General features: G+C 35.1%; 3 protein-coding genes across 4 annotated transcripts; 2 read left to right on the top strand and 1 right to left on the bottom strand.

Moving 5' to 3' along the window:
- Positions 1-3,340: 3,340 nt before the first annotated feature.
- On the top strand, positions 3,341-8,714 carry LOC132186983 (auxin transporter-like protein 1). 2 transcript variants are annotated; one of them, XM_059601115.2, is made up of 9 exons: positions 3,341-4,057; positions 4,142-4,329; positions 4,455-4,640; positions 4,751-4,863; positions 5,012-5,195; positions 5,548-5,645; positions 6,438-6,645; positions 6,851-7,108; positions 8,358-8,714. In XM_059601115.2, exons 2-9 carry the CDS (start codon positions 4,162-4,164, stop codon positions 8,568-8,570), a joined length of 1,428 nt encoding a protein of 475 aa, XP_059457098.1. In that variant the 5' UTR covers positions 3,341-4,057; positions 4,142-4,161; the 3' UTR covers positions 8,571-8,714. The 2 variants fall into 2 exon arrangements, with proteins under 2 accessions (XP_059457098.1, XP_059457099.1); XM_059601116.2 differs by having other exon boundaries at positions 3,341-3,990.
- Positions 8,715-11,109: 2,395 nt separating this feature from the next.
- Positions 11,110-12,273, bottom strand: LOC132186984 (uncharacterized). The gene is made up of 3 exons (XM_059601117.2): positions 12,182-12,273; positions 11,957-12,106; positions 11,110-11,824 (listed from the first exon to the last, which is right to left on the bottom strand). The coding sequence occupies exons 1-3, from the start codon at positions 12,255-12,257 to the stop codon at positions 11,187-11,189; spliced, it is 864 nt and encodes a 287-aa protein (XP_059457100.2). The 5' UTR covers positions 12,258-12,273; the 3' UTR covers positions 11,110-11,186.
- Positions 12,274-15,757: 3,484 nt separating this feature from the next.
- LOC132188486 (uncharacterized) lies at positions 15,758-20,010 on the top strand. Its single transcript, XM_059602956.2, has 5 exons — positions 15,758-15,988; positions 16,319-16,414; positions 16,508-16,588; positions 18,823-19,021; positions 19,487-20,010. Exons 1-5 carry the CDS (start codon positions 15,962-15,964, stop codon positions 19,852-19,854), a joined length of 771 nt encoding a protein of 256 aa, XP_059458939.2. The 5' UTR covers positions 15,758-15,961; the 3' UTR covers positions 19,855-20,010.
- Positions 20,011-20,051: the final 41 nt, after the last annotated feature.

Here is a 20,051-nt window from a genome sequence, read left to right on the forward strand (position 1 = left end):
CTTTTTTCCAATGGTATTTTGGAGCAATATTCTCCCTCTCTCTTGTGGGTACAAAAAAAAAATTCCTTCTAATCATGATATACGTTTGGACCCTTTTTCTTACGTATGAAAATGGAAACAATTCCACCCCACCATCCATATTGTCATGCTGATATGATTAGGGTTTGTAGTGGTTGTTGCAATTTGTGTAGAGATTGTAGATTTGGTCGGCTCTAATCCCATAAGTCTGTTTCCACTTGATTTGAATCTATGCAGGTTTTACTTAATCAAGGAATCAATTAATTATTTGTAGACCCTCTTTTCTTACCAAAGTTTAAAAGCATTCAAATTCGGCTTCTCAAAAGTTAATTTGGTTAGTCGGGATGTAAATTTGAATGAAAATATAGCTGCATCCTTCCAAGTAGCTACAACTCAAAAAAAAAAAAAAAAAGATTTTTTAGTTGATATTGATAAAGACGAATATTATTGAGCGGAATGTGAACATTCTAACAAAAAGTTAGAAAATAGTGATATTATTTTGAAATAAATACATATATTTGCGTCGTATTTTTCACCGTCTTGTCACAATCGTTAGACGAGCATATTTCGCTTAATCCCTATTTAATGGCCCATAACTTTCCAGCCAAGAAATGGAAAACTTTTCTCTTTCTTATTACTTGAATCCAATTTTTGTTTCATCGAAAGATATTTATATTTGTCTTTTCATCTGATAGCGTTATGTTAAATAGAAACAGGCTTAATTAGGAACTCTATGATGGATTATTGTATTCACTTTAGGCGTTTTAAATTGCATTGAGAAGCGTGTTAGGGCATGACTTGGATTTGAAAGGTGCAATTAGATGAGGATAATGGCCCTGTAAAATCACCAAAATGGGGGGAGCCATGCAAATTACCATGGATTATAATTAGTCAAAGAGTGAGAGAAAAAGGGAGACAGGGAGCATATTAGGGAAAAGTCGATAAAGATAATGAGGAACAGAGAGAAAAAGGGTCGGTCCCTCCACCCACTAAACATGTTTATTATTCTACTTCATTATAAGGGAAAATATATATATATATATATATATATATATATATATATATATATAGAGAGAGAGAGAGAGAGAGAGACGTTAATGGCGATTATGATAAAGATGAAAGTCACCTAAAGTTTTGCATTATGCATGCGGCAAAACTTTAGACTGTAGAGACTTTGGTACTTCAAAGAGTGGTTCACCAAATTCTCTTAGAACTAGACGTTTTAGTCAAACTTCAATCCAACAGCCCTCTCATTTTTTTTCTCAACAAGTATATATTCTTTTTGTAAGTTGGCCCTCCATTATATCACTACTCCTCGTGATTTGCAATTTCTTAAGATTACAAATTTCTTCATAACCATTTTTTGTTTTACATTTGGTAAAAATTATAAACGCCCGAAACATTCATAATATATAGTGTGAGTTTCTAGAATTTAAGTTTCAAATTTGATTTGAGTCTACTTTTAAACTATTATTTGTTGATCAAAGGTGTTTGAACCTCATTTTCTACCTGTAATAGTTTTGGGGATTGGAACATTGGTGGTTACCTCACGCAAATGTTCTTATGCTCTTTTGGGATTTTAAGTTTAATGGGAAAATTATCAACAATTTATTAGGCTGAGGATATTCGGGTATGCAGTAATTATCAACCATTATTGGTAATAAGAGCATCTAACAAACTTTTTTTTTTTTTTTTTTCATATGAATGATGCTATATAAACTTTTTATAAATTAATGTGACAGCCTACATAACACTATGTTTACAGATTGATGCAGTAATCCATGTGACAGTTACCAAGTCAGCTACTAAAAGACGGCTTGCCACGTGACAATCCACATGAGACTTGTTTTCGCAAAATATTACGGAATATCGCCTCAGTTTATAAGATAATTATAATAAAAATTATAGTACTTCTTATCGAGACTCACGACTAGTAGAGGAAAAATACCAAAAGATTGGGACTACTATGGTAATATTAATTTGTACCGTTTGATGAATACAATCAAGGTTCAATGTATGATCCTTTAAGGAAATTAAACCCAAAAGAAAGTGGCTCTAATTCCCAACAAAGACAACCCAGTCTCAAGCATAATTTGTGTGGCGGATGTCATCAGAACCATCTTTCTAGCACATCTCGAACCCATATGGGTGGGTGTCCCAACTCACAAGCAAAGGGAAAACAAAATTTCACCGGCAATACGGCAATGCGACTACAAAACAAAAAATATCTGTAAAAGCAAAACATCTTGTCAAATATGGAGTAGACAGATACAATGAATTAATTGATATATTTACCAAATTAATAGAAAATTTGAAGATTGGTTTTTAGATTGTTCTATTAAATATAATATAATTAAGAGATTGATTTATTAGATCAACACGTCAATCAATCCCTTAAATCTCTCTATTCCCATATTATCAATTTTCTAAAAATGAGTAATGTTAAAAATTCCTTTTTTTATCTCATAACTAATTTATAAATTTTCTTTATTTTTTTTTAAAAAAATTATCTTATAAGTACACAATAATCGCATCATTTACCATATATACTATTTGACATTTTCTAGTTTTGAATTTATGTTTTCTAGATTGAGATATCTTATAATGGAGGCAAAAGTACACTTTACCCCCTCAAAGTTTGGGTTAATTTTCAATTCGACTTTTAATATTTCAATTTTTACAATTCATCTCAAAACTTGTAAATTTGTTTCAATTCGACCGATGTTATCCAAAAATTCTCATATTGCCTCTATTTATTTTATTTTTTAAAAAAGAAAATTTGGTGGTACAAAAATGGTCAGATGGCCAAAGGGGTGGCCCTTTATTTTTTTATATATAAAAAAAAAAATTAGGGACAACATGAGAATTTTGGGATAATATTGGTCGAATTGAAAAAAATTTGCAAGTTTGAAGGTGCATTGCAAAAATTGAAATATTGGAGATCGAATTAAAAATCGTCTCAAACTTAAAAGGTAAATTACACTTTTCCTATAATGAAAATTTTTTATAATTATTTACCCACAATCGGACAAATAATTGTGAAAGGCCTCCCATGAAACCTACTTCATTTTTGTAGTTCTTTTTTTTTTTTTGTCCAAGCAAATTCATTTTTGTAGACTTGTGGTTGTTATTCAACATCACACTCATAGAGTAAATGCACACGAATTACTATGAGTAGAATTTGGAATTAGTTGGGAAATTGAATTCTCAGAATTACATTTACTGAGATTTGGATCTGCACCAGTGAATAGACTCATCCAATTATTTTAAAAAGCCTCAACAACAGGCAGCACACTCAGTGAGAGAGAGAGAGAGAGAGAGCCCAAAAGAAAAGTACATTGATAGAAGCTAAGATCTCTGCAACCGTTAACAGAAGACACACAGACAGAGGAAAAAAGAGAGAAAGATTATAAATATTTGGTGGTGTGGTGTTCATTTTGTTTTCTCTGTTTCTTTAAAGACTACCAAGGAGTGCTCTTTGTCCTGCAAAAGTGCCTCCTTAATTCGCTCTTTCAGGTGCTTCTTTTTGTCAGATCTCGATTCTCAAAGCCCAGGAATCAAGCTCCAACAAGCAACTACACTGGGGGTCTTTGCACTTCTTCGTTGTCTCCAACTCAAAGTTTCCATATTAAGAGAGTGACACTAGCTACTCATCTGTTTACTCTGTTTTTCTCCATTTCTTTTCAACAGCCTTAAATTCGTTCAGATAAAGCCAATTTAATAGCATATTTGGGTGAGTGAGAGAGACAGATTGTGTGACACATAAGGCACTGCCAGTGTTGGAATTGGCAGTCTTTTAAGAGTTTAATACACTTCAAGATTGTAACAGACGGCCAAGCCTCTCTACGAGTGGCACTCTACTTGTTCTTTCTTCAAAAGAGAAAACGAGACAAGCGCTACTACTATCTTTCATTTCAAAGGAGTTAAAGGAAGCAACCGATTGCGGCCTGTCTCACATTTGTCACAAAAAGAGTACCTTCCTCACTCTGCTTTTCCCATTATAAATCCCCCCGCTAAACTCTCACTCAGACAGACTCAGGTTTGGGTATCTTCTTTTCTGAAAAATATTCTTGGGTATAGTTCTTGAGATGTTTCTGACTTGTTTTTATTCTACATGTTGCAGATCTATTTGTTCTGTAAGCAATGTTACCTCAGAAACAAGCAGAGGAGGCCATGGTCTCGAGCTTCAACTTGACTGAGCGTGATGACAGGGAGGAAGAGAAGGCAGAGGAGCCACGTTTTGGGCTCAAAAGCATTCTCTGGCATGGCGGTTCTGTATATGATGCATGGTTCAGCTGTGCATCCAATCAGGTACTAAAACAAAAACACCCGAAAACCCAACTCATAACTTGATTCATTACACTATTTTCTTCTAGTTTTATCTCAGAAAGATTGTCTCATGTTTGGTTTTTTTTTTTTTTTTTTTGGCTTTACAGGTTGCTCAAGTTCTGTTAACGCTGCCATACTCTTTCTCTCAAATGGGCATGCTTTCAGGGATTATTCTGCAGGTCTTTTATGGCCTGCTTGGAAGCTGGACTGCTTATCTCATCAGTGTTCTCTACGTCGAGTACCGAAGCCGAAAGGAGAAAGAGAAAGTCGACTTCAAGAACCATGTCATCCAGGTAAAGCCTTGCAAGAAGCACACAATTTCATGCAACTGAAATTTCTCAATTTCAGTACAGAAACTGAAATCTTTTTTTTTTTTCTTTTCATTTTCTGAATCTATGGACAGTGGTTTGAAGTGCTAGATGGTTTACTGGGTCCGTACTGGAAAGCTGCTGGGTTGGCCTTCAACTGTACCTTCCTCCTCTTCGGATCTGTTATCCAGCTTATAGCTTGTGCAAGGTCTTCTTTACTTCTTTTCCAGAAACTTTTCTTTTCAATTTTCCTTACTGATTTTTTTTTTTTAATAATTTCGAGAGAATAATAAAATTATAAAAACTGGGTTTTAATTATTATTATTTTTCTTTTTCTTTTATGGGTGATGATGCAGTAATATATACTACATAGATGACCATTTAGACAAGAGGACATGGACTTATATCTTTGGAGCTTGCTGTGCCACCACTGTGTTCATACCTTCCTTCCACAACTACAGAATTTGGTCCTTCCTTGGGCTGGGAATGACCACCTACACTGCTTGGTACTTGACCATTGGAGCCATTGTTAATGGCCAGGTAAATAAAAAAATGCTTGGAAAATTAGAACAACTTATATTAATTTAATAAACTGAATTAAAAAAAAAAAAATTCCAATTGAAAACTTTGTTCAAAATTAATTATGTAAATTCTTACAATTTTTTCGAGGATCCATATTTAATTTCACTTTCTTTTTTATAAGAAACTTAAAACTAAATCTATACAGTTAAGAAACTATATATATATATATATATATATATATATATATATATATATATCTTGTTACTTTTCTTTAAGCACCCAAATCCGCCCTTACGTTCCCCTTCATTTGATCGAAAGCTCTCCTTTTTGGTTAGTATATAATTTTATTTTATTTTTTTACTGTTTACAGGTTGAGGGTGTAAAACACTCTGGCCCAAAAAAATTGGTTTTGTATTTCACAGGCGCCACCAATATACTGTACACTTTCGGCGGGCATGCCGTCACCGTGTAAGTTTCATTAAATTTTCTTCAAAATAATCTGCAATGCTGATTTCTTTACTGAGATTCAGGGGGAAAAAGGGGATAAAAATTTATTGCACGGTGATCTTCTGTTCGAATTTAAAGAAAAGGACAAATCCATGAAACAAACTATTTATAAGATCAACTAGAGTCCTATATGTGATTAATTACACATTTGGAGGCTAAGTTAACCTATATAATTATGCCAAAAAGAAATGATTGAAAATAAAAGAATTTGACTTTTGATTGATTTCCAAAATATGCTGTGTTTTTTTTTTAATTTTTTTTTTGAGTGGTCGGAGGATGTTTACGATCCCCTCACCTTCCATTTGCTAACTTTATGCACTTGGTCTTCTACTGATCTAACATGGTTCCAGTAGGGTTCCATTAAAAAATGCATTGTCAGTATAATAAAGATTATTTAAGAGGTATAACAAGAATTATGGGTTGATTATTTCTAAGTTGGGAATTTGTATGATAAAGATTATTTAAGAGGTATAACAAGAATTATGGGTTGATTATTTCTAAGTTGGGAATTTGTATGCTTCGTTCAATGAATATGGTTCAATTGAAACCCACTTTAACTGATGTTCTGTCCCCTCTGTGCCTCAGAAGTTATATAGACTTTTTTTAAGTGAAAAGTGGTATCCTTTTGAGTTTTTTTTTTTTTTTGGTTTGCCCCAATGTTTAAGAAGATATATATATATATATGATGATGGGTTATTAATCATTGATGTGAGATGGGTGAAGCTAAAGTTTCTAGGATCATGTTGTTTACAGGGAAATCATGCATGCAATGTGGAAGCCTCAGAAATTCAAGTATATATATCTGCTTGCCACCCTCTATGTATTCACCCTTACTCTTCCATCTGCTACTGCTATGTACTGGGCCTTTGGCGACCAACTCCTCACGCATTCCAATGCCTTCGCGCTCCTTCCCCGGAACGGATGGCGTGACGCCGCCGTCGTTTTAATGCTCATTCACCAGGTCCATACACTTTCTCTTCTAAGTTGTTACATGTTATTGTGAGAGCTGTTAAATTAGTATTACCAATTTAGCATAATGTACTAATGAAATTTCAGGGAGCTGTTATTGCTAGAAAAACAAACTAATCAGAAGTTTTAAGAACCAACATTTTCCTTGAAAAAAATTCACACCTTTTAGCTGATATGTTTCACATGATCATTGGCAGTTCATAACATTTGGATTCGCTTGTACTCCATTGTATTTTGTGTGGGAGAAAGTTATTGGAATGCATGACACAAAGAGCATATTCTTGAGGGCTCTGGTGCGGTTGCCTGTAGTGGTGCCAATATGGTTCTTGGCCATTATATTTCCTTTCTTTGGCCCCATTAACTCGGCTGTGGGGGCTCTTCTGGTCAGCTTCACAGTCTACATCATCCCCTCTTTAGCACATATGCTCACTTTCAGGTCCGCCTCCGCCCGACAGGTAAACGATTTAATCTCTCCACCTCTTATCTTCATTTCTCCAACTGGCATTGTCTTGTGCACCATGAAGTTCCTACTGGACTACCATCTGCCTCTCTTTCAGCCATAAGTTTGACCATGACAAATATGATGGACACACATGTAGGGCTAATAATTATTGACACGGCTAGCAATTATTGACACAACCTGGGAATTTGACATGAACCTAACACGAAATTAGCGGGTTAAGATTAAGGGATCTAGTCCTTTTATTTAAATAGGACGAGTTAGAGTTGATATATATAATCTTGTACTGTGGCCAAATGTTTCCTATGTTAATAAGAGGGTATGTTGGCCATTTACACAGGGTGAAGCTGGTTCTAATTTCTGATTAGGTGATCTTAGCAACTGATTAATTAAGGAGTGGTCTAATCATGGCCTCCAAGGAATTTGGTGGGTTCCATGCTGGGCCTTTGAGCTGTTTGTCAGCCTACCTAATTGTAATCTATTAAATGTCATGGCTACAGATTTTCTGGTAGCCTGTCATTTTGTCATTCTGTCAACGTTAGAATCTGCAGAACTTCAATACACAACTTTTTTGCTTTGGGATGAATTTTCCCTTTCTGCACACAGTACTCCCCCATGGCTTTCTTTCTTTTACAGTCACTGTTGTGAGCTGTAGAGACTAGTGAGTGTTTGACTTGGGAACACTAGGACGGGTCCATATTTATATGTGTACAAATCTGAGAGTGTTACAGCTATGATTGCCTCATATGAGAAAATAGAAGGGATATGGATCCAGCTTTAAGATTAGGCTTCGAAGTCACTTCCAATGCCATTAGCAAATTTAGCCCCACTGATTCTTTTGGAAATTTATGAGACAAAGATGAGGTTGGTGGCATCTCCTTTTCATTCAGTTATTTGATACTGTCACATTGAGCTGACCCTACTTAGTTAACCAGTCTTAGTCTTAGTCCTTGCTTGCAGCTTCCAGGGACTCGGCCAGCTACCACATTGAGATGACTCTTCTTCATTTATACTAATTCCAACACAAATATGATTAACAATTCCCATTTTCCTTCCCTTGTATAAGCAAAACCCCGAAGTACTATGGTTTCGAAAACAATGAAAGAGCGTTTTTTGCTTCACGATGTCATGAAAACTGTCTTGTTTGAAGGCCGATCTGCGATTTTACTAAACGTTTAATTGCGTTTTGAAATCACTATTTTTAGTTACTGACAATTAGCCGTGTTAACTGTGGTTGTATGCAGAATGCGGCGGAGAAGCTTCCATCCTTCCTTCCCAGCTGGACGGCCATGTATGTAGTGAACACATTCACAGTGGTGTGGGTGCTGGTGGTTGGATTTGGATTTGGAGGGTGGGCTAGCATGACCAACTTCATCAAGCAAGTTGACACCTTCGGCCTCTTTGCCAAGTGCTACCAGTGCCCACCCAAAGCCCCTGTAGGCACAAAAAATCACTAACTTCTCTCCTGTATTATACATAAGGAGCATCAGCATTCCCCCTCTATTTTCCCCCTCTTTTTGTTTAGTCTACCGTACTGTGAAAGGTGATGTTTCCTTCTTTAGTTTCAAAGCAGTATAATATTTTGATATATTTTTTATATATATAGTACAAATATATTCAAACAAAGCTAGAATTAGTCATTATTATTAGTATTATTATTATAATTTTTGACATGTTCGTACAAGAGGGGGGAGGGGATTCGAACTAGTGACCTCTGCTTCATTAAGCATAGTTACAGCCGATTGAGCTACCTTATTTGGAATTTTTTTGACAAAAATTGAAGTTGAAGATTGCAACAAACTCTTTTTTCTCCAAAGGCAATCTTTTATGTTAATTTTTACACCGGAAAACTTTTAGTGATTTTTTCACCGAAGGAAAGCCAAACAACATAATTAAATAAATCTTATAAAAAAAACTCCGATATTGATTTTTATAAGCCGCGGTATGATTCTAATGACGATTGTGCATCCAATTTTCAAAAGATCACTTTGATTACAAGAGAACTATTATGCGGGGTCGGAACTATGTTGAATTGATCCCATAAAAATTTTTAAAAGCATTTATACAAATTCTTTCAAAATTAACTTTTTACCTCCTAATTAAAGAAGTGTGTTTTTTCTTTTTTTCTTTTTTGTCCCTCAAACCAATAAAAGTCCAACTCCGGCCCTTAGGATTAGGGCATTGTAGGGTAGTTAGTATCTGCTTCACATGGCCTAGCCTGCACAATAGCAGACTTCTGTCCAGCATCTTGCTCCCCTTGCATGTGATTTCACATGAATATAAAAACTGTATTGTTATGATTAATAATCTAATTTTAAGCCCCCCTTTGACTGGCTTTTGTTTAATTTTTTCTCATTCACATGAAACCACAACGTTATATGTCGTTTTTCTGCGTAATTATGTTGTCTTTAGGGTTGACTAGTCAAATTGCGATGGATTAACTTTGAACCCTCGTTGACGTGGACGGCCTGAAAAGGTTGTTTACATGCGTTCAATGGCCGAATAAGGAATTTTGACATGCCAGCAAAATTATAAAAAGACTTTTTATAGCAAGGGGAAAATAAAATCAATAATTAATTTTTGAGGGTCCACAAAAAAAGAATGATGGTTTTAATTTTTAAAGGGATTTTCAATAATTTTGGCGAGATTGAAGCCCCAAACCTACCACCATGGGTCTGCCCTATACATGTGTTAGGTGTTTGTAGCTTTCATCTCTACCACCACACTCTGAATTGCTTCTACTCGTGCTTCAATTTTTCATACTTGAGGATTATTATGACAAGCATTGGCGAGGGATTACCCAAAGACAAGTAAGAGATGATAAGTTTGCTTTTTAAATTGGGATGGAGGATTAAAATCCCCTAAAATTTGGGAGTTCGACTGTAATTCGGATCGTCCACAAAGAGAGAGATTGCAAAGTCTACTTGACTTGTAACCTCTTGTTTGTAAACTGTCTAAATTGCACTAAAAATCTTAAATTGAGGAGAGATTAGGATCTCCTAAATGGAGTTTGAATTATGCTGTAATTCAGACAATTCATAGCGACAGAGGTTACGAAATCTATCTACCTGCATCACAGTCTCTTCTTTGTGAGCTGCTTGAATTAAAAATTAAGGAAAGACCCAATCATCCAATTGTCAATAACATTGCATTAAAATTTTAAATTTTGAAAATAAACAAAAAAAAAAAAAAGAAGCAAACTAAATAATTGAATATGCTCTACTAATTAATGAACAACTTACCCTTAGATAAAAAGTAAAAGTCCTTGTGTTAGATATCAATCTTATCTCAGCTCTATGCTTTTGCACCTACAAGATGATGACAGAAACCAACAACTTTAGACCCTAAAGTTTTTAAGGAAACGTGCTTTATCAAATTAAAGATGGCATTGCCTCGTTAAGTCACACGTCCCCATTCTGTTCTTTTTCTTTCTTTTTTTTTCCCCTTACAAAAGCATATTTCTTTACACATGCTAAAGTGCGAAAACAGCAATTTTAACTCTTTATTTTTTGGGTCCATTGTTGTGAGGCAGCCAAGGGTGCATAGCCCATGTCTATTGTGCCAAACCTTACACCCTTTTCTCTTTTTGAATTTTAGGGAATTGAAGCAGATCTTCGTCTAACACCAATTAAGTGAATAAGAATTTTTTGTAATTAACTGTTCGAATTACATACACTTCAGGCAGATGGGTCTTGTAACCCCATCTTCATGGGTCTACTAAATTTGTAAGGATCTCCGACCGAAATTAAGTAACGAGATTTGACAAGAATTAGTTTAGGACGATTTAATGGGTTGTGAAAACTATGTTTTAACTTAACTTCCTCAAATGAATAAGAAATAGCACATTAATAGAAAATTTTGTTTTGATAGTCCATAACAATTAAAACCACCAGATCTCTGCACATGCCTAAGGACATGGGCTTTTCTCTGTTTAAATATTCAAACAAACCAGAACTCCAAGTCTCTGCAGAAGGACAAAACCCTCAAAAGCCCAGTTACAATATATTATTTAGCCTCCAAAAAAGTACTAGCCCCCAAGCCTCTTGCAAAAAGAGAGACTCTCGAAAACCCATTTACATGGGTTCCATAGCTAACAAAGCAAACGCACCATGAAATTTGGGCAAGCAATTTTCCATCCTTGCCACCCCTTTCAGCATTTCCACCATTGCAGCCTGCTCTCTCTGGGTCCGTTGCTGCAGGCCCAAAATCACACTCTCCAGCCTGCACTTCTCCATTCTATGAAATTCGGCCTTGCTCCTCAATCGCCCAATCTTCAATTTCGACAGCTTCTGCTCCTCCATCACCTCCGTTAACTCCACCAATCTTCTCCTCAGCCGAAACACATTGTACCCCAAACCCTGAAGGTCCTCCATACTCTTCCACAGATTGCTGGCTTCAGCCCAGAAATCCTTTGCCGTCAGAGAAAGGATTTCTTCGACTGTTTCTTCGAATGCTCGATCCCACCCAGCCATCAAATTCTTCTTCGCCACTTCAGAGTAGCTCCGAAGCTGAAGAAAATGAGGACACTGAGGGATGCCTTTCAGAATTCGCGAAATGGGTATCAGTGGTAAATCTGGACATGAAGCCGGTTCAGAATTTTCTTCCATTAGCGAAACCTTCTCGTTCTCTTTCTGGGTTGGTTGCTGATTGGGTTCAGTATCTTTGCCTGAATTCTCTGCCCGCTCTGAGCTTTCCGATTCAACCATTTTTTCTGCGGCGCAATGATTTAAAAAAAAAAAAAAAAAACAACGGAAAATGTAATAAAATTAAACTCATATATCAGCCGGAAGAAAACAGGACAGGGCAGGGCAGGTCCTCGTCTCTCCGTTACCAAAAAAAGTACCTGGAGTATATGAAGGAATCGATGACGGGAAGGGGTTGGAAAACGGGGTCGTTGCAGAGGAAATATTGGTGTTAGCCGCGCAAGAGCAACCGCTACGACCTTTCACTTTGACTGTACGACGACAGCTTTTGGCTTTGACATCAACGGTTCCTAATCATAGTAAATGTTCTTACGATTACTTCACTTGCAAATGTGTGAGAGAGAGAGAGAGAGAGAGATGATTACCATGTGAAAAAGAAGAAGAAGAAGAAGAAGAAGAAGCTGTGAATGCTCTGAAGACGAAGGAGCTTGAGTCTGCCATGCCTGAGACTGGCTACCAAGAGTCCCAAGACCAAGTAGACTACGCTCGTCTGCGTCCTTAAGTAAAGTCCGACAATAAAGAATCAGTACGTCACAGTTAATGTTTGACACGTGGCAAGACACATATTAATGTACGGAACGGTTCAACTTCCCAAGGCTTTAGCTTTCCAACGAAGTAACAAAACAGTGCCTGTGTTTCCCAAGTCGTTTCAAATCAATACCGAAAGAAGAGAAATGATATCCTTTTCAAATTTTCTTTTTTAAATTATGTAAGGTGATCTGTTATTCTAAGGAATTTTTTTTTTTTTTTTTTTTTCAAAAAATAATATTGAAAGATAATTTTTTTGAAAAATATAGCATTTCTCAAACAAATATTGATTAAAGGAACTTAAAAATTAAGGACCAAATCCAAGCTTTCTTGTAATACGTATTTACTTTTTAAGCCATTGTTTTTTTAACTTTTGTAGGACCGAAAGTGAGCATTAAAATAAAAAACTCCAACTGCAACATTTGCTTGGTGGCAATAACTAATGCGACGATTCACTTTTTTATCTCATAAATGAATCAAGCAATCCCAATTAATTTTTAGTTCCGAACATATTAAAAAAAGAATAATAAAAAGATTAAACGTTACTATTATGAGATAAAAATGTGATATATTATATTATTTTTTATATTTAAAAATTAACTAAATAAATTTTAGTAAAATCTTTTCCTTTAAAATAAATTCTTCTCGTGATATGGGATGCAAAGTTCCTAATTAAATTTTTGTTTGATTCTATTATTATAGACTCTACATCTCTCACACATGTAAAATCAAACTGCCAAAATACAAAATTGTCGCAAAGAGAAACTATAAAAGTATCGAAACTCCTCTAAAAAGACAAAATACATTTACAATTTTATTTACTAATACTTAGAGTTTTTTTTTTTTTTTCCTCTTCTTTTAGAGCCATTTGCAACGGCCTAACAGCTTAATATGGACATAATTTTTTTTTTTATTGAATTCCATGTGTCTTTTACCATATCAAAATCACGTGTTTTTCATATACTTTTTAATGATTTAATAATGGATAAATACAAATTTTATACAAATCAATATCTAATTTTATTTTTTTTGTCCAATAGCCATTATTAAGGGCCTGTTTGGGACTTGGGAGTGCGATTTTAAAAATTACGTTTTTAAAATCTCTACTTTTTAAAATCGCACAGGCGTTTGGTAAAACATGCGAAAACGTTTTTTTTTTTATCAATTGAGTGTTAGGATAATATTAACATATAATTGCAGTTTCATGACCAAATTACCAATAAGGACATTTCTTTATAACAGTAAAATAACTAACATTGTCTATATATAAACCATCAAAGCTTTATTTTAGTCTTTACTTTCGTCATTTTTTAGCTTATAAGTTACGACATGTTTCTTTAATATATAAATAATGTTTGAATTTATCCTTCAATATATTTCATATATGGACATGTGGAGTTGATACCAACATTGAAACAAAACAACACTAAAAAAATATTAAAAAGTCATTATTTTAAATTGTTACTGTGCAATGCACAGTAATGGATTAGTGCTCAGTGCACAGTGATCCAGAAAAATACTCTAGTCTTTGTGCACTGCACGATAAAAAAATTAAAATAAAAAAATCACAAATTATCAATGTTTATTACCCACTAATATATATATATATATATATATATATATAAAATATCACAAACTGTTACATTGCAATACCCATTAAAAAATAAAAATAAAAATCCATCACAAATTGTTGCTGTACAGTACCTTTAACAAAAAAAAAGCCATAAAAAATCGTCACTGGGCATATCACTATCAGTGCACAATGACTTGAGAAAAATCATCATCTGGGTCACTGTACAGTTTTTTTTTTTTTTAAGAAAAAGCCTCACACGGTTACTGTACACGCACTATCACATTAGTGTGAGTGTACAGTAATCTATCACTGCATACTATGATGGATTGCAGATCACTATGCATGCACGGTTAAATAAAATTTTGAAAAAAAAAAAAAAAATCACAACTTTACTCAGTAGAAATGGTCGAAGAACATAAAACGCATATATAAAAAGGCACAATAATCATACAAACCACATAAAATAACACCGAACACCAAACAGTGGAAAGTTTTGCAAAAATAAAAGAGTTATATGGAGAGAAATAAAATATTAAGGTGAGATTATTACCTGGTAGAGGGGTGGAAGGATGGACAACAGCAACGTACACTGCTACAGGGCGGAGAAAGGATGAACGAGATAGAGAGGATGAAGAAAAAAAAAAGAGAAAATAAGGGTTTTAATATATTTTAGGTGGGTATTCTTGGTATTTTTGTAATTACCGCTCAAAAAAAGGTAACTATTGCGCCAAATATATTTTTAATAGAAATCATGATTTTGTTTTAAATTCACACTTTTTCAAATAAACACCATCTAATCAGCTTATGGAAATCGCATATTTTTTTGCGATTTTAAAATTTGCGTTTTTAAAATCACAATCCCAAACACCCTAAAATTGCGATTTGGTTTAAAATCGCAGATTATTATTTTTTAAAATGCACTCCCAAACGCACCCATAGTCGGCTATGCTATGTGAGGACAGGAATGCTTTGTTTTTATTTACAAGTAGGAAATATGTTAAAGATCAATAAATTCTTCATATTTGTTATATATTCCCTTACAAGATTTGTAGACTTATGTGGACCATATATAAGTCAATAGTGAATCCCACAAATCAATGAATACGATTCTCTCTTGTCCTAGATAGACTAGAAAATATTTTGTTCATGGCTAAGATTTGTTCTAAAAAATCTTAGAGCCACAAATGGGATACCTGTCCCACCAACAAAAAATAATAATAAAATATTATTTAAGATTAAAAAATAAATTAATAAAAAAAAAAAGGTGGCTAGCCACCCATCTTAGCCATAGAGGAGGGCTGAACCACCCCATTTTAGCTAAGGTGGCTTGAGAGCTACCCCAAATGGCCGGCCAGGGGTGGCCGGACCACCCCCAAGGGCAAAGCCAACCCAGGCTTAATGGGGGTGGCCGGCCACCCATTCTTTTATATATATATATATATTCTTAATTTTTTTATTGGGAGGGTACATAGCATATTTGTGACGCTAAGATTTCTTTAAAAAAATTTTAGCTAAGAACTTGATATCCTTCGGTCCATTATGGACAGGAGAGAATCCGAATCCACAAATCAAATTGTTAATTTATTGAATTTACGAGAGAATATAAACTAAATACGAAAAATTAATTAACTTCTAGCCTTTCTCTGTATCAAGTATAATGGCGACACGATAAATATTAGCTATGAGAAATGATTGAGTTGGTAATTCTAAACTAAGCTAGATGGGTATTGCGAATTCGAAATTTCCTGCTCTCTAACACCGACACGTATAGAATATGGATTGACGAGCTGGTTGCGTGACGAAGAGAATGTATTTTCCGTGTTTCTGCTGATCATAGAGGCAGAGAGAGAGAGAGAGAGAGCGGTTCTTAAACGACAAAAAAAAGGAAGAATTGGTTTCGGGCTTCGGAGTCGCAGAGAGGGAGAGAGAGAGAGAGAGATTGTGCATGTGTATGGGTGTTTAGGGTTTAGCAATTGCAAAATAGTAGGAAAGGCTTCGTTTTTTCAAGGCACAGAGAGAGATAGAGAGTGACTACTGTCTAGCAATGGCTCCACGAAGAAGAGCAAGGAAAGTTCGTACTCTTTTCCGAGCTTTCCTACTCACGCTTTGCTAACTTTTTTTTTTTTTTTTATTCTCTCTGTTTTCTTTCAAATGGGTTATCTGCTACCCACAGCATTTTCTTCTTTCATCCCAAGTTCTAAGCTTTTCTCTAAATTGTTTTCTCGCACTTTCACGTTTTCTTAGCAAGCTTTCGCTTCTCGAACTATTTTCTGATTGGCATTTTTCGTTACAGAAAGTCACGCGTTGATGTTGATTAGCTATTTTCTCACACTTCCCCATTCTTTCTCACTTACGTTGTTTCTTTTTATTTTGTTTTTCTTTCTTTGGATCTATTTTGCAGGATTCACGAATGGATGCAGCCCTTGATGCTATGCGTCCGTTGGGGTACTCTGATAAATTTGTTCGGGAAATGGTCAAAGAGCTCCTGAAAGAGGAGGTAAATTGTCTCTGTGTCTTTTTTCGTTTGTTAAAGCATGGGCATTTCTGGGGTTTTGGTTGTGTTTGACATTTATAAGATGGGTTGATTCAGCTTTATGGCAAAGACGGATGGTTCTTCATTGAGAATGATTCTTACAAGGTTCTACTTGATCACATCTTTCAGAAAGAGGAGGTAAATTATCTAATGTTCTGTGCTGAGTTTGTCTGAGATTTCTTATATGCTTGGCTTTCTGTTGGGAAGTAGATATACAGGATGGATTTTGGTTTCTGATAAAAGTAGGAAAAAGAAAAGAAGTTGGCAAATCTGAACTTTGTGTTTTAGTAGTTCAATGGCTGTATTATTGAAGACTCGGCAATCTGAACTTTGTATTTTAGTAGTTCAATGGTTGGGTTATTGAAGACTTTTGCTTAAATTAGCCTCTGATACGTATGTGGCTAAACTGAGAATAAAACTTCAAAAAAATTTAAAGAAGCTAAGATTTGGCAAACACGTTTTGTACTAAGAACAGCAGGAAATATGTTTCCTGCTCTCATCTTCGAAAACATGTTTCCAGAACAGAAAACTCGATACTAATCCAATCAGGTCTCGAGTTTCCAAGTCCTAATGCCCCATAGGTAATGATGAAGAAATTCATTTTAATGAGGTCATAGGCAAATTGCCTATTGCTCCATTTAATATCCATGTCCATTCCTGTCTCTCCATCATTCCAGCTATGAAACTCTTACCCCTGGTTTGATTGCCAAGAAAAATGAAACAGTTAAAAAGTATATGATTGAATCGTTTGGATCTTCCCCTGTTTTGCCAAAAAATGTAAGATATCGATTATTTGTGAAAACATTTTTTATTATTAATTTCCTACATTTTTAAGTTGAAACTTTTTTCGCAGTTTGAGGGTGGGACTTTGAGGCCTTGGATTGCTATCATGAACCTGTATTATATTGCTTTCTAACTGTTGAGTTATAAGAGTTACTAGCAGCCTTTAATTTATAATGAATTTTCGGGTTAAGTATATGTAGGGCTATAATCGAGCCGAGTATTGAATATTCAAGTTCGGTTTGTTTAGTTTTTTTTCGAATGTGAGCTACCATTGTTTAATTTTTTTCTTAGATCCATGCTAATTAGTAGTTATTTAATTTGTCTAATAGTATGTATATACATTCATTACACACGCGCACACACACACATATACAAACAAATTACTCACACACATGTACAAACAAATTACTTTTTTGATGACGAAGAATCTTTCCAAGGTAGGGTCACTTTTTGTACCCACCCCTCTCAATGGAGGCCCCTTCATACAAGTTTGTTGTTAGGAGTCCCTCTAGTTGAATCAATAATCAATAGAAGTCCAATAGAAATTTACGGACATGGCTCTTCAATCGACGATCTACCAGATAGCCTTATCTTTCCCTCCTCCCCGGACCCATCATCTTCTAAGGAAGGCAATAGAGTAGCTGAGCCATGCACAAAGGACAAAATTGACTCCAAGGGTAAACCTCATATTCGTGTAAAGTGCCTTTTCCACACGGATTGGTTAATACTCCGGCTTTATCGGCGGGCTGGCTCCAAGGAATTGTTTGCACCCAAGATGATTTGAACTTTAAACCTGATGAGAATGCCACCAAGACCAATGCCCTTACTACTTGAACCAATCTCTTGGGGTTACATAAATACACATATATCTATATTAAAACTCACAATTACAATAATTTAAGTTATATCTATTATATTAAGAAGATTTCTTTTTATTTTTTAAAATGTTCTCATTACAAAGTTAAAAATAATATTATTAAAAAAAAAAATGAAGTTCTATGAGCTTATACGAGTTCGAGTTGAGTTTATTCGAGTTTGGCTTGTTTAATAAATAAGTTTAAATTTTTGTTTAAGTTTTGTTCGTTTAATAAATGAACCAATATCGAGCCGAGCCCGAGCTGTTTACGAGCGGCTTTTGTTCAATTACAACCATAAGTGTATGGCAACTTGGTCTTGTATTCTTTTGTCCTGAACTTTAGGGTCCACTAACAAATATGTAGTTTATTATGCTCATGTACTGAACTGTAGAGTCTATGTTACCAACTGATGTTAATTATGCTCTTGAACTGAAATATTCTGCTGTTACATTAGTGCTGAGGTGCTTTGCGATCATAAGTAATGGTCCTTCCCCATGTGCTGTTATTCTCGTATTATCCTATTTATTGTGGTAGTTGTTTTTCTCTTGTGCTACTGATTTTGTGCTTTTTGCCACTCTTGATATTAAAATTTGGCTTGAACTTTGGCGTAAAGTAATTAATTCAACAAATATAATCATGATGTGAATCCAAACATTGAATTTCAACATTATGAATATAAATGATGGAATTGCCTACTCGTGCATGCATAAATATGTATATTCTCTTTACAAGGATTCTTTACGAGATGATTCAAGATGTGGAGATAATATGAAGATACCAACTGCTGGGCCCTCAACCTCAAGGGAAGTCATTCTTGAATCCTGTTCAAATCCATTGGCTACATGCACCTCGATGCAAACCAATGAGGCTTTGGACTCTATGTCACAGACTAGTGAAGTTCTGGACACTCTATCACTGACCAATGATCTTGGTAATCAACTTCCAAACTATTCTCAGTTAAATCTGTTAACAACTTAGTGTGACTTTCCTTCCATTCAACCAAGCAATATATAAATTAAATGATTAAATTCACTTATTCTTACCAGCTTAAATTTTTAAGATAAGTAGTAATTTAACATGATAGCAGAACAAAGGTTCTGAGTTCGAACCTTGTTTCCATCATTCATCTCCATTTCAGATAAAATTTCACTTGTTGAACCTTACTTGGTGAAGGAAAGTTTAAACCTACACGTAAAAAGAAGTGTTAGAATTATAAATGATTAAATTCATCACTTTTATCAACTTAATCTTTTGGGATAAGTTGTGATTTAACATATAAAGTATTTTAAATTCAACACCCTTTTGGGCAATAGAATGAAAAAAGATTTGCATTCAAACATCCCAATAATTTCCATTTTCATTGCCATTGTATATATTGTATGCTCTTGTTATGCAGATGGTAGGGAACGACCCCCACTAGCTGAAATAGAAGAAAGGGGCCGGAAAGACAGTAACTTGGAGCAGAATTCTGGAGAAGAGCATGTGGATAATGTAAATAGAAACAATGACAAAGATTCTGGCGGTAGTGAACTTCTTGGGAACACTCTTATCTGCCCTCTTCCTGATATTCACTCCCCACAGCCGGCAGATAGTCTCCCAACCCAAAGGCGTAGACCTTGCTATGGATGGATCAGCAGCGACAATGAGCAAGATCTTGTGCGCCTAACACCAGCGCCGTTCCAGGAAATAGCCAAGTTTTTCATTCGGGTGAACGTGCAAAGAAAGCGCAAGATAAGGTGGGATGTTAGGCCTGAAGATAGCTGAGTCTCTGTTGTTTTCTCTTTAAATTGTGTTTATGTATGACCACAAAACTAGGAGATACTTGTGGATCATGACTAACAATTTATGCTTGATGCATTATGAGTATATTCTGTACCACGTACATATAAATTCAATTCTTGATGCTTCCTCTAGTAGCTCTCCAAGGTGAAGAAAAATGTATGCTTTGCTACTCAGTTTGA

This window comes from Corylus avellana, chromosome 6, assembly GCF_965113065.1.
Source record: "Corylus avellana chromosome 6, dhCorAvel1.hap1.2, whole genome shotgun sequence".
NCBI classification, from domain to species: Eukaryota; Viridiplantae; Streptophyta; class Magnoliopsida; order Fagales; family Betulaceae; genus Corylus; species Corylus avellana.